Source organism: Balearica regulorum, chromosome 2 (assembly GCF_011004875.1).
Source record: "Balearica regulorum gibbericeps isolate bBalReg1 chromosome 2, bBalReg1.pri, whole genome shotgun sequence".
NCBI classification, from domain to species: Eukaryota; Metazoa; Chordata; class Aves; order Gruiformes; family Gruidae; genus Balearica; species Balearica regulorum.
The window spans coordinates 23861403-23878429 of record NC_046185.1 but is presented as its reverse complement, the minus strand read 5'-3'; the positions used below and the strand labels follow the sequence as shown (position 1 = coordinate 23878429).

At 40.1% G+C, this 17027-nt stretch overlaps 1 protein-coding gene across 6 annotated transcripts in view; it reads left to right on the top strand.

Annotated features, from left to right (window-relative positions):
- Positions 1-17027, top strand: part of VPS13B (vacuolar protein sorting 13 homolog B) — a 486160-nt gene that overhangs the window by 452272 nt on the left and 16861 nt on the right. For all 6 annotated transcript variants that reach the window (XM_075743649.1, XM_075743646.1, XM_075743650.1 and 3 more), the window contains 6 exons: positions 847-974; positions 1584-1783; positions 4309-4427; positions 5618-6441; positions 10931-11107; positions 12051-12221. In XM_075743649.1, the coding sequence (XP_075599764.1) occupies positions 847-974; positions 1584-1783; positions 4309-4427; positions 5618-6441; positions 10931-11107; positions 12051-12221 (1619 nt within the window). The remainder of the gene's footprint in view (positions 1-846; positions 975-1583; positions 1784-4308; positions 4428-5617; positions 6442-10930; positions 11108-12050; positions 12222-17027) is intronic.

The following is a 17027-nucleotide window of genomic DNA, read 5'->3' as shown; positions in this document are numbered from 1 at the left end:
TTTCTCTTGCCTGAAGTGCTTGATATCATTCAAACCCTCATAAAGTTCCTCTTCAGAGTCTAAGAGGTATCATTGTGGATACTACAGATTCTCACACAGATTAAAAAAAAATTTAAAATGGAAAGAACAAGGAAAGGATTCCTTATAATTCTGAAACAGGCATAAAGGATCTCATGTTCCTAATCAAATTTTCAGACTGTTTGGATTTTTAAAATCACCATGAGGTGAAGTTTTTAAGAAATAGCCAATAAATCTGCACAAGGAAAAAAAAGCATTTGTGTTTATGTGTGAAGACATTTTATGTAGCTAATGAGTAGAACTAAATTAATTTCTTTTCATTTTGGAAATTTATGTAGTGATGATCCATAACATTAATGTGTGAAAGAGCGATAGCATGGTGGATCATTCCAGGGGAGCAGTCAGTTACAAATTTATGTGTTTGTTAAAAATATCTTTCATGTGTATCAGAGAAGTACGCGTGTGAAAAGCTTCTGGAAAATTTTAAAGATTTGTGTTGAAAATTTGGGCCTACAATTTCATGTTTTTAATTTAATATAAATCTCTGCTGGCTAGGGCTCTCATCTTGCAAACACACATGCTCAGTTTAACTCATAAGTAGTCTCTATGAAGTGATTTCTTCTCTAATGTTGTTTTTCGTGCTATTTCCGCGTGTTCTTCTGTTTAAATATAATTCTCAGTGGAGGTATGTACTTGCCTAAATGTATATAAATACCTGTGAAATTGGAACTTGATCATAAAGAATGCTAGTTTTGAATGTTTTTAATTGTCCGGAGTAAAGATTTCATTTAAAACATGCATAATCAAATATATCTGCTTCTCTTTTAGAGCTATAGCACTGACTTATCAAGAGCATCTTGGCGTGACATACCTAACACTTGCAGAAGATCCTAGTCCTCGTATAATTATCCACAATAGGTGCTCCGTTCCATTGCTTGTAAAAGAGAACTTCAAAGGTAGGTAGTATGCAGTAATTAGAAACAGTGCACTGTTGTAGTATAAATTATTTTACTGTATCTCAAATACAAAGTTGAGTTCACTATGTATTTTGATTACAACAAGAACCTGATGCCCTCATAAAGGTCTATCTCAAAGTGAGAGCCTCTGGAAGATACCGAAGCCTGGAAGCTAGTGGAGCTAATCGTGAGGTCAGGAGTATGAACTTGCATGGCTCCAGGCTTTTGGGTCTCCCTGGTTCCAGCTGTCAAGGTGACGTGGCTGTAGGAAGCTAGTAGGCAGTGGAGTTTTACTGACATCAGTTCAATGCTATGAAACATTTAAATCTCCTCAGATTTGCAAATGTAACACAAAACATGCTGCCAAAATTCCAGTTATAGTATGTTAATGTAATGATCAGTGGAACATTATTCATGTAAAGCTTAATGACATTAAAAAGAAAAGGAAAAAAACATGAACACATAAAATTCCAACCAATAGAAAAGTAATATTTTTATTTATTGGTAACATTTCAGGCAGAAACTTCCTAGTTTGTATAAGCATAGGTGAGTTTTGATTTAATAGGGGTTTTAGAAAGCGCTAATCTTACATATTTTATAAAATTTCAGATACACCAAAGTTTGAAGTTTATTGTAGAAAGATTCCGGCTGAATGTTCAGTTCATCATGAACTTTACCATCAAGTCTCCAGCTACCCAGATTGCAAAACAAGAGATTTGTTGCCCAGCATTCTTCTGAAAGTGATGTCATCCGATGAATTAGTAAATGAATGGAGTGATTTTGTGGACATCAACAATCAAGGAACACAAGTAAATTGTTTTAAACTATTTCCTAGTTCACAGCATAAATGGTTGCCTTCCTGACCTGCACAGTATATTGTTCCTCTGCAATAAGCATATCCTTTCTGTTGGTTTTAAGTGGGTTTATTTAAGGCTTGGAAGCTCTCCTTCCCAAGCCCCTCTCAGTGGAAGTTTAAGACTACAGATTACCTTCTTCACTGGCTGTTTTTAAAAGTAGCTAGATAAAACTACAGGCTTTCTAGTGCTGAATTTTTTCACATCTTTTTGATCAACCTTGCAAGGCCAAGGCATTCCCTTGAAAAATCAGTCCTGAAAATTTCTGGCCCCTGTAAGCAAAGAATTCTGCAGGATCCGGGAAAATCCTTCTATTTGGTAACTTAATTATCACAGGATTTTTATCTTTACATCTTGCAGGAATCATCACTGTCATTCTACCCGTGTTTTCACAGAAGCTACACATGTCTTTCTAAAACAAAACAAAACCCCCTTTTCTTTCCTTCTGTTATTTTTCTCCTGTTTTGAGGTAAATGAAAACTTCCTTGACTGGAGTAATTCTTTTTGATGGGAGTTTTTTCCATCTTTGAAGTCATTAGTTTACATGGAATCAACATAAACTGCTTGGCTCTTTGAAAGAAATACTAGTTTCAGATGTTTTCCCTGGGGACCAATCACAAAATGCTCTTGATTATTGAGTGTTATGTTATATAGCAAGTAGTTCAGTTTCATTCAGCAAGCCAGTCAAGCAGTGCAAGGTTTCAAATTTCAGTCATTAATGTTATGCCAGACCAGGGTTCTTTATAAGTATCTGGCTCCTAGAAGGAATTAGATGCTAAGACAACATTTGGGGATCATTGTCTACTTGAAGAACTCTCCAAATAAAAAGTGTAGCCTTCTGTTATTGAAGTTTTAGGGTTTACACATAGAGAATTTCCCCAGAATTTCTCAGTCAGTCTTTCTCTTAGAAAACTATAAATATAAGTAAATAAGGAACATGCTAATAGCTTCACCTACGACTCGGTTCAGATTGTGAAATAACTGGGATTTAGAGGATCTTAAGTAATTTGTACTCTTTCTACCTGGTCACAGCTAGGTACTTCTTATTCTATTAGATATTTTTATTAATTTACTAAAGTTATGGTATTTATCATCAGAATCATCTGAAATTGGAATTAAAATGACCAGTCTTTATGATCGATGAGGGGTTTTTTAGAATAATGAAGGTGTATTGAAAATTCAATAAATGTCTTTTTTTCTCCAATTCCATCATGGAGGATTGCAAATCTCTTTCAGATAAGCAAAGGATTAAAACTGATACACTGAAATCAGAAATTCTCTTGTATGTAATTCTCAGAAGAATAAGACATAATTTGATGAACCAAATTTAATTATCTGTACAAAGTTATTATAAATAGTGTAATGAGAATCAGTTTAAGTGCTGATCCCACTAAACTTCAAGTGCTTTTCCTTCTGGTAACTTCTTAACAGCAGTAAAAATTCTTCAAGAGAAACAACTGTTTATTTTACCTGTGCTAGCCCATTATCTTTGTGTTATTCCTTGAGTTTGCCTTCCTTTAAATTATAGCTTCTGTCATTACAATCTAGTAAACAATTGTGTTGATAGTAGCCCTACAAGAAAATAGAAGCCAGCCTGATCTAACAAGAACAGCTGTGAGTTTTCCAAACCTAAAAAGACCTTGATCTTTTATATTCTGGAAATACAAAAAACTTGCCCAGAAATATTGTAGAATTAAGCTCCAAAAACAATACATCATTTCTTTAAGTAGAATATTTATTCCTGAGGGCAACTTGTTCGGAATGAAAGTTTGCACATCTATAGGCAAGACACAAACCTGTTGTAAAGTTCCTATTTTCCTGCCTTTTTATGCATTTTATGCTTTCCAATAGAGGTTTGACATTTCTTTGTGGGAGCACCTTGCTTGTGAAGGTGTTCTTGCCAAACCACTTTAGATGGCTTAAAAATGTGTTCAGTGTTGAGTTGTTAAGCAAGTCTTCATTAATCCAAAATGTGATTTATTTTTTAGTCTTCATGTGTTTTGCATCATGCTATCAGCCATTCATCTAACCAGCTCTGAGCTAGGGCATAGCAACAGAATGTTAATTAAGGGGATTTTTTTCCGGAGGAGAACGTGGGACTTTGCAGAGCTCCAGGAATAAGCCTTTCTCCTTAGTCCAAAATCACAAATTAAAATTTCCTATTTATTCTTTTCTCGTATAACCTTCTCCCACCCCAGCACATCTTGCTTATTCCTGAAGAGGACGTTTCTTATGAAAATGTGTTCAGTTATACAGCTAAAGGATGAGGTGCAAATTTCATCTTGCTATACAATTGAAATACTTAACATATCAGAGCTGTTATTTGCTGAAATATTGAAATCTGTTCTGTTTTTCCTGCACAGTATCATGATTTGAGTAAAAGATCTCAACCAGAAGGCATTAATAGGATTAATTCAAATTATGACCTTAAAAATAGTAATTTCAGTAGCACTCCATATGTTTCTAACTCTCTCCACTAGATTGTGTTCTTAACTGGCTTTGGCTATGTTTACGTGGACGTTGCCCATCAATGTGGAACAATAGTCATAACTTTGGCCCCAGAAGGAAGAGCAGGACCCGTCGAGATCAACCTCAACAGGTACATAAAGCACATAAAAGATGATAAAAAGCATTGCCAAACAGTGCTGAGAGGTCAGGCAGCTTTCTAAGTGTTAGCTGACTTACGAACTTTGGCTTAACTGTTTATTTTGTTTAATACTGCTGCATGCTCCGTGGCATATGTTTAGACCATACGTTATGCTTTGTATATCACAGTTAAAAAAGGACAATCTAACGTCAAAAGTCATGTCACTTTGGGGTAAACACTAGATGTCTAATACAAAAAGAAGTCCTTAGTAGTTCATTAAAAAAAGACTTTTTCCATCATATTTCATTTTGAGTGTGTTCATCAGTTTAAAATGTATTTAGCTAGGTCCTGCCATCCGTAACGTACAAGCTCCCACTAAAATTTGTAGGAAGCTTGATGTGCAAGGGCTGCAGAAATAGTCTTACAGTCAGTAATTAACTGTACTTGATTATAACACTCTTCTTCAGAAGACTTCCCTACACACCACATCCTGATCCTCAATTCCATTCAAGTGCAATTACAACACTACCTATTTCTAAGATGCAGAATGCCTGGCCTCCAGCAATGCCGTTACAATTAGAGTGGAATTTGTTGTACTGTTTTTATTTGTGCTGTAATTAAGTATTAATCCCCAAGAAACTGGTCATCAGCGGTACATAATAGCCCACTTGCTAGTTAAACTTTGCAATGGGCAGTTAACACTGGAGGGGGGGAAGCCCTCAATGCCATCGATATAAAAATGCTGTGGTGGCTTTGTTGGAGGGCACTCGCTGCGTGTGACATGAAATGAGTTATCCATAATAGTAATCTTCAGTAGTGGCTCCCAGAAAATGTTGTAACAGCTGAGGCTATATGTGAATTATCAGAAAATTGTATTGTTGTCTGCTTTAATATCTGGCTCTGTTGCAAATGCAGTAGGGAATTACTGTGTATACAGAGACGTTCCTGTCCAAACTGTCCTGTTGATTGATAAGAGAGAGAAACCTGGCATAGTTGTGTAATATCCCATTTCTTAGAAGACCTCCTGGGTCACCCACTGTGGTGATTAAGGCTGCCAGATCCTATTAACATTAACAAGACTTGCACAATGAGTTTCCTATGTATTAAAGAGAATGTCTCTGCTGATAGCTTTCTGAGAAAGCAAGATGCCAGGTGAACTCAAAATACGTGAAGTAACGAAGCTTCTTTTCCCTCCTGTCTAGAAGTCAAGAGCAGACCTTGTCAGTGAAAATGTTCATCAGTCAGTTAAGTCTTGCTGCATTTGATGATATTACAAACCACAAAGTGTCATCTGAACTTCTGCGTCTCACAGCAGACAACGTTTTCCTCCACATGGCCCCAGCCACCAGCTACCTGAGACCCCTGTCACAGGAGTTCCAGCAGCACGTCATGGAAGGCCTCCCACAATTTCATAGTCTCCAAGTGTATTGTGAAGACTTGCAACTGGACAATCAGTTGTACAGCAAATCCAATTTCCATTTTGCAGTCCTGCTGTGCCAAGGAGAGAAAAATGAGACTGTGCAGTGGTCCAGAGTCAACAACCTCATTGTTTGTAACAAAGATTTGGAAAGCTATAAGGAAAACTGCTTTATAAAACTCTGCATTGCTTTTTCCGAGGAAGAGAATTTCATGTTTCACGTGAATGACTTCAGCTTTGAGCTCAAACCTGCTAGGCTGTATGTGGAAGACACTTTTGTTTACTACATTAAGACTTTATTTGATACGTATCTCCCAGAAAACAAAACCTCTTGTCAATCCATGAATACTTCAGATACTATCCTGATACTGCCTGAACAAGTGAGAGAGCATGCAAGAGCTTTAGTCAAGCCAGTGAAGTTAAGAAAATTAACAATACAACCTGTTAATCTCCTTGTCAGTATTCATGCTTCGTTGAAATTGTATATAGCCTCAGATCACACCCCTCTCTCCTTCTCTGTGTTTGAGCGAGGACCCATCTTCACCACTGCCAGGCAACTTGTCCATGCCTTGGCCATGCATTATGCTGCTGGAGCACTTTTCAGAGCAGGTCAGTACTTTTCCATAACATGTAACATTTTTATTAGGTACCAGGATTCTGTGATTGTCCCTCAAGCTGACTAACCTAGATGTTAGCCATACAATTGTTGTTTTCCTCAAACACCGTTTGATAATGATATTTTCAGACACCTTTCATGTCCTGCCATACGACCGAAGGGAAATAAAATGGCTGAGCAGACACCAGTGAAGATTTGTAAAGTTGTGCTAAACATTAGCCAGCTGCCTGAAGGCTTTACAAAACCCTGAACACAGCATAAAAATGTATTCTAGCTGGCTTAGGTTTTGTCATTTTATATTATAGCACTAGTCGGAATCAACCCACATTCCTCACATAAACTCCCCAAAACTACATTTAATCAAATTATTCAGCAAGTTGCTCTGCATTCAGAAGTAAATTATAGCCCTGAATGTTGTTTTGTTGTTAAAACTCCTTTTGGCTGCAGTTTATGATTAGGAATCTGTCTTTCTTCATACAGCCTTCATGCTAAACTGGCACACAGATGTTTGTTGTCCTTTGATCCAAGAACTATGAAGTTTACTGTTACTAACTTTTTTCCATATAGGATCAATAGTGAGCAATTAGTCTATTAGGTTAGCAGGTACATTCTGTTTCCCATAAATGTTAATTTAGAAATAAAGAAATTTAGTCCCTCCTGTGTCTTAGTGTGGAGCAGAATTTGTACCTGAGACAGGAAGAAGCTCCTCCGTGATCACACACAAGTCACGTACTCCACACTGAAACACGAGATTTATTTTCCTGCAATACTAATGGTCAGATTTTCTGAAATCCTGATGCTTCCATTTGTGCTGCAAGCATAACTGCGACCTGTTTTTTGTGCACAGTTTCCAAAATTATACACATGCATTTCAGGTATTTATAAATAGAGATGCTGATCTGCTCTTTCACTGTGTGCGTACCTGACTTGCATAGCTGATTATGGCAACTGTGTACACAGTTGTGCACCAGAACATTGTGCACCAATTCATTATTTCCTTGCATTATTTTGCTTGCAAAATTTGCAGGTTTTTCTTTTTACTGCTTCTTTGGCTTTGTTTTACAGTCAAATCCCGTAGTACAAAAGGGGAGATCGAGTTTCTTGCTAATTAAGAGTGAAACTGTGACCAAATATGGTCCACAGTGTGAATGTTTCTCCCACAACTGGCTAGAAGTGGCGATACAAGTGGTGATAGTCTACAGCAGGAAATTGGGGTTATACTGGCTTTTCATCCACAACATCCCAGGTGAGGCACATATGCTAGTTAAGGATTCCTGAGCCCGGTCTTGGTCTTTCCTCCTGTGCTACCCTTGCAGTGTGCAGCAGCGCACAGGCCACCCCTTGCTCTGGGCTCTTTCATGATGTACCTGAAATCAAGCAGGTTTCAATATTAAGAAATAAGGTTTGCTTCAGTGGAACTTCTCTTCAGGAAAATACATAAGCATATATTTAGTTACACTTAAATCCAACTCAAAGCACTAAAACTAAAATGTATTTTTGAAAGGGGTTACCATGATTAAAATGGTGAAATGTATTTGTTAATGTGTGCTTGGGCAAAGAAGACGCTTTATTTTCAAGAGTTTGTGACACTTGTCAAAAGGCTGACTGTGTCAACAAAGTTAAAAAGGAGGGAAAAAAATCAAGCCAAAAGCTTTATATAGTCTGCAAATTCTGACCCCTTTCCTCACCATCAGGTGAGCTACACTTCTTGCATCGCTCTCTTATGGAAGAGGACCTCACTCTCCTGCATTTTAACACATTAATCTGCAAAACGAGGGGTTGTTTGACCCGCTTTCTGCTCACCACTGCCCCATGCATAAGCCCTTGTCGCATCTGCACAAACAGCATTGCCATACGGCTGTGCCTTATGCTCGAAGCAGGATATAGTCTCATTTTGCCCTTCACTCTGTGCAAGACCATTGCTGCCCTGTGGGAGGGGGCAGGATTTGCCTCAAAGCCTACTAAAGGGAGCGTATCAGGCTGCCCCGTATGTTGCAAAGGAGCAACCAGAATCCATGTCTTGTAAGCAGTGAATGGGGCTGGAGAGCTCTGCTCAGATATGCTGATAAGCATTGCTTGTCTCAAATTAGCAAAACTTGCAATGGAAATCTCCCATCCTTTTCTAATTAAGTTGGCTTCTATTTAAAAGTTAATAAAATTCTATTTAAAAATATTACTGGTGTCAGCCAGATCTAACCCTATAGTTGCCTATAAAGAAAATGCAGTGGCTCTCTGCTAATATAGTCATAATTATTTCATTTTAGTGAATATAATTACTAAGCATACTTTGGGAAATGGTAACTTGACATGATACTCTATTTCTGCAAAGTAAAATGCAGCACAGAGCTTGTGAATTGAGGGATTTCTCCTGATTCATCATTTTCCTATTCCAGACTTACTCTCACACATTCTTCCTTGGGTTGGGTGGTCCATGGCGGCGGTGAGGAGCCATTAGTTTTGCTCTGAGCATTGGCCAAGGAGAGTCACCCTTGCTGCAGGTTGCACATTCCTCCCTTGTGCTCTCCAAGGGTGAGCACGCTCCTTCCAGAACTTCCCAAAACTGACTGGCCACAGGCCAGGGCCAGACTGCAACAGCACATCCCCAGGATACCCAGCAACCCCTCAGCTTTGTGTTTAAGTGGTTTCATTCCTGGTTTTATTCCAGTTTTCATTCCTGAACACACTGGCTGGCCAAGCAGGTGAGTGGAGTCTCCCATGTCCCAGCCTGGCAGTGCCCGCAGGGCAGCAAGGCGTTAATCTGCGGTATTGTGCAGCCTTTTTCCATTACCTCATGCTGTCCTATCACTGCCTCCAGACAAGGAATGCCAAGGACATTTGGAAACAAAACAAAAAAGGCTGTTTGTAAAGGATTATTGCAACATTATTGATCAGAAAAAGCAGAAAGAGCATCTCTTCCATCTGTACACGCCTCCCCGCCCCTCCAACTTTTCATCACTTCACACAGTGGCAAGGATAATTTGTTAAAAATACTGCAGTGAGGGAGTCGCAGGCCCAGCTTGGAGTGCTGGCTTCCCCTGGTCCCCGGCAGCGAAGGGCTGCCAGGGGGACACTCCTCCCCGGGGCAGGCACCATGGGACCACAGCGCTCGTGGCCACTCTGCTCATTGTGTTGCCAGTAGTACTTGTTTTTTGTTTTCATAGTCCATCCCACCCTCTCCCTTATGTCCACTGCAGGTCCCGCTCTTTATACTACATGAACTGGAGTTCTCAACCTGCCAGGGCTGAAATGTGGGACAGATTCAACAAGAATAATAGATTTTCCGGGAGCTTATAATGATAGTATGAGATTAATTCATTTCATATGAGTAACATTTTCTCTTCTGTTCAGTTTCATGATTCAGCCTTCCACAGGAGTGACTGGGAGGGGTTACTAGAAAACAAGAAAAGCATCTGGATAGCAGGAGTTTGCAGCGATGAGATGGGAGTGAGGAGGGCAGCGCAGATCAAGGGCCCTCAGCGGGAGAGCAGGAGTCCAGTCTGTCCACCTTTCAGTGTCCTGGCCCTATTGCGCCTTGTGTCGCTCTGACAGTGCCAGTTGAAATTCAGGGTACCGGGGCTCAAAGACCAGGCAGCTCCCATTTAAGGTTTATTGCCATTTCTGAATCGCTCTCTCTGGGCTGCTGAAAAAAAAAAGTTATGCAGCACTATTTCCCTAATAAATCTGCTGCCAACCAGGCTGAGAAAGACAAGACCTGCAAACAGCTTTCCAGCAACACATTGCTGCGCGCTCGGCCATCCAGCAAGCTGCTGGCAACCCTGCGTTTATATAGGAAACCAGATCCACAGATACCTCTCCTGGGATATGCATAAGGAATACTCCCCTATGAGTAACCTAATCAGCATGTAGATGTCATTGCTGTTTACACAACTGTACTGAGCAAAAGACATTTGTCTGGCTTTCACTGCACTCTGAAAGAAAATGATCAGCTTAGAAGGGCTGGGGTGGATTTAAAATAACTTCTTAAGCACTTGTCAAAAATCTGCATCCCCTTTCCTAACACTCCATCAAGCAATTGACCTCCACACTCCGGTAAAGCAGTACATTGTATCAGTGTAAACTCCCTGTCACGATTCTATCACATAAGGATGTGAAGTCACAACGCTGCCTTATAGCGTCTAAAACCAACCCAGGGATCTGAACTTGCAGTCCCGTTCCTGCGTAGCTGTGAGGCTCTAGCATGCGCCTCTCTAGCACACTTTTAGCAGAAATACGGGAAGCTCCTGGAAGGAAGTCATTCTAAAGCTATTTGTGAGTTTGCCAAAAGGATTTCTTTGATTTACGAAGTATGAAAGATTGCCATTTCTGAATTCATAGTGGATGAGTTATTTCCCGTGTTTTGCTCAAAGGAAGTTCATAATGCAACGAATTCTAGTGTGAAAAGAGAATTAAGGAATAACCTTTTCACAACTGCTGCTTCTGCAGTTTTTGCAGCCGTAACATGTGTCTTGTTTCTCCACACAGGCTGGGTTGTCGGATCATTGGAAATTCTCGGAAGTCCAGCTAGTCTGGTGAGAAGCATAGGGAACGGCATAGCTGATTTCTTTAGGCTCCCCTACGAAGGGCTGACCAGAGGCCCAGGAGCATTTGTCAGTGGAGTTTCCAGAGGAACAACATCATTTGTAAAACACATTTCCAAAGGTAGAACTTTCACTTTGTTGCTCCAACTACTGCTTTGTTGTCGTGCGTTGTTAAAGGATGTGTTAAAGTTTTAAACAATATTGCTTGCAGCTTTGTTTGGCTTGCTAGGCTGCAGTGAAATGCTGGGAGGGTAACAAAGCTCATATATAACATCTTATGTATTAAACAGATCACCGCTTAACTACAGTGCATAAGAATGCTTCAGAAACTTCAGAATTTTAAACCTCCCAGTGGGAAATGGAGGTTGGCTCAGCCAGTATTTCGTGTGATAACTGCAGAAATATTAAAGGTGTTCTGTACTTCTGCTAACCATCAGAAATTCTACACTGTGTCGCCTCATCATATTTATTATCTCTTTTTTTCTTAAAAAAAAAAAAAAGAGTAGATACAGTTGTCATAACTGTTTAAATACGTGGATAGGTTTTGACAGCAGGGCTGGGCTGGCCTGAGAACAGGAGCAGCGTTTGTTTTGCGAAGTCTGTATAAACAGTGCCATCGCGTGGCTTCCGCCGCCCGGGAGAGACCGCGGCGTGGCTGCCCCAGCCGCCCGCTGCTGCTCCAAGCTCTCTCAGGACGCGTCTTGCTGGGGTCCTTCTGTAAATATTTGTTTACCTTTCCATCACACACACACACACACACACACACCCGCCCCATTTATGTTAGCCTTACAGGAGTTTGGGAACTGGGGAAGGATGTTTGGATGAGTTGCTTTTCCTACCGGCCAGGCAAACCTTGTTCAGGCTAATGTAAAAGGCGTGACGTGGACCGTGGAAGCAGTGTGGTGATGCTTAACAAACAGTAAAGCATGTTACACATGGGCGACTTTTCAATTCACTTGCTGTTCTGCTCGTCAGCTCAGTATTTCAGTGAGGCATAGATCGTCTCCGTGTTTTAAATTAAAGCATTTTGATCCAGACCCAAATGTGTATCTCCATGTATTTAGGTACACTGACGTCAATTACCAATCTGGCAACAAGTCTGGCTCGGAATATGGATAGGCTGTCACTTGATGAGGAGCATTACAACAGACAAGAAGAATGGAGAAGACAGCTTCCAGAGAGCCTGGGAGAAGGACTGAGACAGGGGCTCTCTCGTTTAGGCATTAGCCTTCTAGGTAATGTACTATTAAATATCAAGTTGAGTAATAATAGTGTTTTCTGATCTGCTCACCAGCCTTTCTACATGTGAGTTATAATTGCAAAATCTGTTTGTTTTGGTGTTTTCTTGTGAAATAACCTCACAATATCTATATGAGATACTGTTTCTTTTCATCAAGGTTTACTGACTTTTGAATATGTTTTTGGCTGATAAAATAATTGCAGATATAGAACGAGTTTGCCCTTTCATTGTAACATAATATGTTCTTTGGTACATGATGTATATCTGAGGAGAAAAGAATAATTCTGCATTGGGCAGGGTGACTTGTAACTAAGTCAGCACAAAGACGTCACCACGCTGATGTTTACTTTCCTATCAGTTATCGGAATGCCTTCCGAACCTGCTTGGTTTTGCTGCACTGTATCGGCGATTGGTGGTTTTGTTTGAAAACCACTTGAACTTAGTGCAGATGTTAAGTAAGCTTTGATGAGGAATTCTGCTTTAACAAAGAGACCCAGATCATCCTGGTTCAGTGTACTTGTATTCATCAAGCAGCCAAGTGGCTTGGTTAGAAGTGAAGATTACTCTGGTCATTTCAAAATAGTACCCAAAAATTTGAAAACTAACCCGCACTGGAAAAAAAATCTCTGCAAGAAGTTTTGCAGTAAGGGACTGGATTTTCTAGGTTACTTCTACTTGTCCCACAGCAGAGGAATGCAGAACTGTATTGTTTGGCAGAGTTCCTCAGTACGTATTAGAGAGTATGAATCCCTTAGAGATCAAAGTGACCAAAAGCAGTCCAGTGCAAAAGGTTAGAAGAGCTGAAGCTTGAAAGGATTTGTCCTCTTTCCTAACCTTCAGTAGTGTACACAACTCCTAAATTTGCAACCGCAACCCTGAAAGCCCCAAAGAGGAAGTGGTAAAAATGTTACAAGTTTGGGTTAAGTTACTGGAAATTATTTTAAGCAATAACATTAGATGATGTGAAGCACTGTCATTTGATAATGCCTGTAAACCAGCAAGCGAGTGTCCTGGGAGAAATGTGCATAAAGGAGAAATTTAATATATTAGTAGCTACTATCCCAATAGTAAGCTGTTACTGGTGTTGCAAATCAAAGTCAGTTTGGAGAAGGTTTTATTTTTCCTTCTTGTTTTATTGGGCTAAGGGCAGTCAGGTTGAGTAGCTGGATGAAAGATTATACGTTTAGAAGCACCGTGTCAGCCTGGTGTATGTGCGTTGGTGAAATGGTTTGGTGATCTTGGCTCAGTTATTAGTAAGACAGTGGGATGATGTGGCTCTCCCCGTACCAACACACCAGAGCCCTTCAGAGTTAAAAGCATCAGCTGTACAGCCTGAACTAAAGAGCAAAACTTTGTAGCTTTGGCTGTAGCAAGGCAAAGTTTCTGCTGTTCAGGAAAGCTGGGAACTCGTAACATGCGTGCACAAATACGCCGTGGCTGTACCTCCCTGCGCACAAGGCTTCGGTTACTTGCGGAGCATGCCTGATTTAAAACCAAAACCAAAAAAAAAAAAAAAAAAAAAAAAGTTGCAATTTCAGTGCCCCTGATTTCCTAAGAAATCAGACTTCATGTTAGAAACTGAGAACTTCATATTAGCATTTAAACAGAGCTCCTCTGAAAGCTAGGATCTTGTTCTTACTCCCACTGTTATTATTTAGAGTTTCCTCCCTGCTAAATGCCACCGTTTTCAGCAGTGGAGGCAACAAAGCACCTCGATAAATAGCTACGGTTACTGTGTAGCTGGACTTGACAAGTATGGGACCTCTCACTAAGGGAAGAATCAGAAATGTTGCAGTGAATTTGTATCACGCATAATTTTTTTATTTAAACCTGATTTTTTAAAAGCATGTTTTCTCTGTATACACAGCAGCATTCATGTAAATTGTGCCAAGACCTAAATTATGAATAGACTTACATTTCAATTTTTACAAGCGCATTAGAAAGCCGTTTCTGTCCTGATGATTTAGTTTAAAGAATATTGTGGCTTCCCCAAAAAAAACCAGTCATAGTTGAAGGAAGGTACCACCGTTCTGCTTTCTTTCACGAGCACTTCAGAGTAAACATGAACATGCTTACTCTAAAAACACTTCCAGGTTCTTCATACATAATGAAACGAAGCGGAGCTGCTATGTTATTTTACTTCACAAGGATGAAGAGATCAGATGAGTACAGGAATGCAGAGAGCGAGACTCTTTGAAGCCATAATTTCTGTGGCTTTCTTATTGTAAAATTGAGAAGTGTGAAAAAGATTTCTAGGACAGTCAGAGTACTAGCATGTTTGTAAAAGCCATCTGACTCATGCAAGCAGCTTAAAGAATTGCAAATGTAGATTTTGTGCCCAGGCACAGGCATGCAAGAGCCCTCAGTTCACCGATACATTGTGGTATCTACATAGAAAGAGCTGCAGTTCTGATTTTTCTGAAAATCTGGCTCATGGTGGCCCTGATTCAGCAAAGCACTTAAGCACACGCTTAAGTGCTTTGCTGAGTCAGGGCCAAAATCACGTACTCTTGTCTCCTTCTCAGTGCAAGTTGTTCCCTGTGGTACATTCTTAAGTGCTTTGTCCTGTCTCGTTTTAAATGACTCAAGCACTGTCAGGGTGTTGTTTGATTTGATTGTTATCTTTGGCAGGCTGTAGTCTTCTTTTCTAGTTTGGGGGAGACTTCAGGGTCATTTTAGTAACATTTGTGCATGAAAAGAAGCAAAAGCTTATGATAGGTGTGGTTTTTTTCTTTTATATGATTAGACAAAAATATTTAGATGATCAGCACTCCCCACCAAGGAACTTTCTTTTGCATTTTGTATGACAGGGTCAAGCTTAAAATAATAATTTATGACCGTGTAAAAGAGAATACTGCAACTATAGGTTTTATTTCCAACTACTGGTCCTAGTGAAAAATATTGTATTGAAGTAGGTCCCTTTGGGAAGTTGAGCATTTCTGAATAACCAAAAAGCTGACAACTATTAGAAAAGCCATTTTTCACAATGGCAAAGAAATGCTCGCTATTTCTGTTACTCCTTCCTGCTTTTGTGGAAAACAAGTTGATAGCAATACTGACCGACAGTGTAACAGTGCTGCTAGAGAAGGTAAAGCCTGGATTTCAGAAGCTCAAATTTTTGTTTATAAGGGTGGTGGTTGTTGTTCTTGCTGTGGAACAATCACTGAATCGGGGCCACTCTACGTGTGCCTATCTACAAGCAAGATACTAAGAGCGAGTGCTAATCCTGAAGGTGTGTGCTATTGCAGACACTTATTCTGCAAACATACTAACGCATGCCAACAGGTGCTTTTAGCTGTATTTTTATGTGATGATTGCTGTGATGAGACTACACTTCAGCCATATTTTCAGTATGAAACATTTGCAGCAACCCTGAATACGACAGAGAAAAGAAAAGGAAGCAAAATGGTTTCAGCTCGGCTGGCTTCCAGCCTCATGGCAAAGCATGGCCAGTTTCTCCTGGTGGGGGTTTTTTTTCCAATTATTTCTTGGTCCGAAAGAGTTTGTCACAAGCAATCCGAGCTTTGCTAAGTTCTGTAGGCCGTGCTGCCTTCACCAAACATTGTCAGTCTGCGCACGAACCAGTTGCTGCCTGTAATCAAATTCTTCTTGAAGTAATATAGTGATATACTCTGAACTATCTGAATTTTGTAGTTATCAAAGTATCTTTTTTATGGTTACTGAGCAACATGTATTAACCAGAATGCACCCCAGCTGATGTTTAGCAGATGTTACGGTGTTGCTGGAACCTCTTTGGTCCAGTAATGGAAGAATATGTTTTTGTTTTGTTGCTTTGGTGTTTAATTTTATTGAGGTTTTCTTTATACATACATAATCTGTGTGTACATATGTGGACATGCATATAAAATTGAATGCCTAGGGTAAGGAAGGAAAGAAAAATGGAGAATGGTTTCATTTACAAAAGAAAAATGGGCAAGAGACATTACGGAGAAGGGACAAGGGCAGCAGTAGGACACCATAGCTGTCTCTAGGCTGTGAGAATGAGAGTGGGAAAGGAGGAACCACTACATGTTCCTCATGCTTTGCTTTTCTGATACCCTACTGAAACCTGGGGCAAGAGACCTTCTGTGGTAAGTCCATCCAGCATGGTGCTCCTACCAACTTTATGTTAGAAAGAAAGAAGCGACATGGATACTAGGGGACATCTGCTTCATGCGGTTTCTGGTGCTAGGAGATGCAGTGTACCTCACGTGTGTGTCACCGTTATCTCACTGCTGTTGGGTTTTGAAGTTGCTCAGCCTTTGACCTACTGGGGTTTTTTCCTTTGCCCACACATGATGCACACAGGAAAGGAGCTGCACAGATTCAGCTTCCCCATGCAAGGGCAGTAGGACCGGCCACTCTTTAATGAAAGGAGTAAGGTTATAGTTTATTATGTGATTTGTGGGCATGACCAGAGCACGTGAATGAGTTCTATCAGTGAATTGCAATTCAAGATAAGAGATTACAAAGGGTGAGCAGAGAGGCAAGAGAAGATCGTTGGTTATAGTTTTTGCAGGTATAAAGACAGGACTTGCAAAAGGATTTGAGGTATGGAAAGGCAATGACTTCACAGACAACTTCAGAACATGCATAAAATGACAGAATAACAGAAAGTGTGGAAGTACTAAACAACTGGCTAATTAAGCTATATATTATTTGGGGTACTATATAAATAATCTTATATAACTCAGTCACAGCAGTTTCCATTCTGTTTCCTTGTCCTCTGGGCCTAATTCTAGCTGAGAAGTGCCTGGAGCATACCACAGGTCCTTTGGAGTAGGCTCTTATTTATTATTAC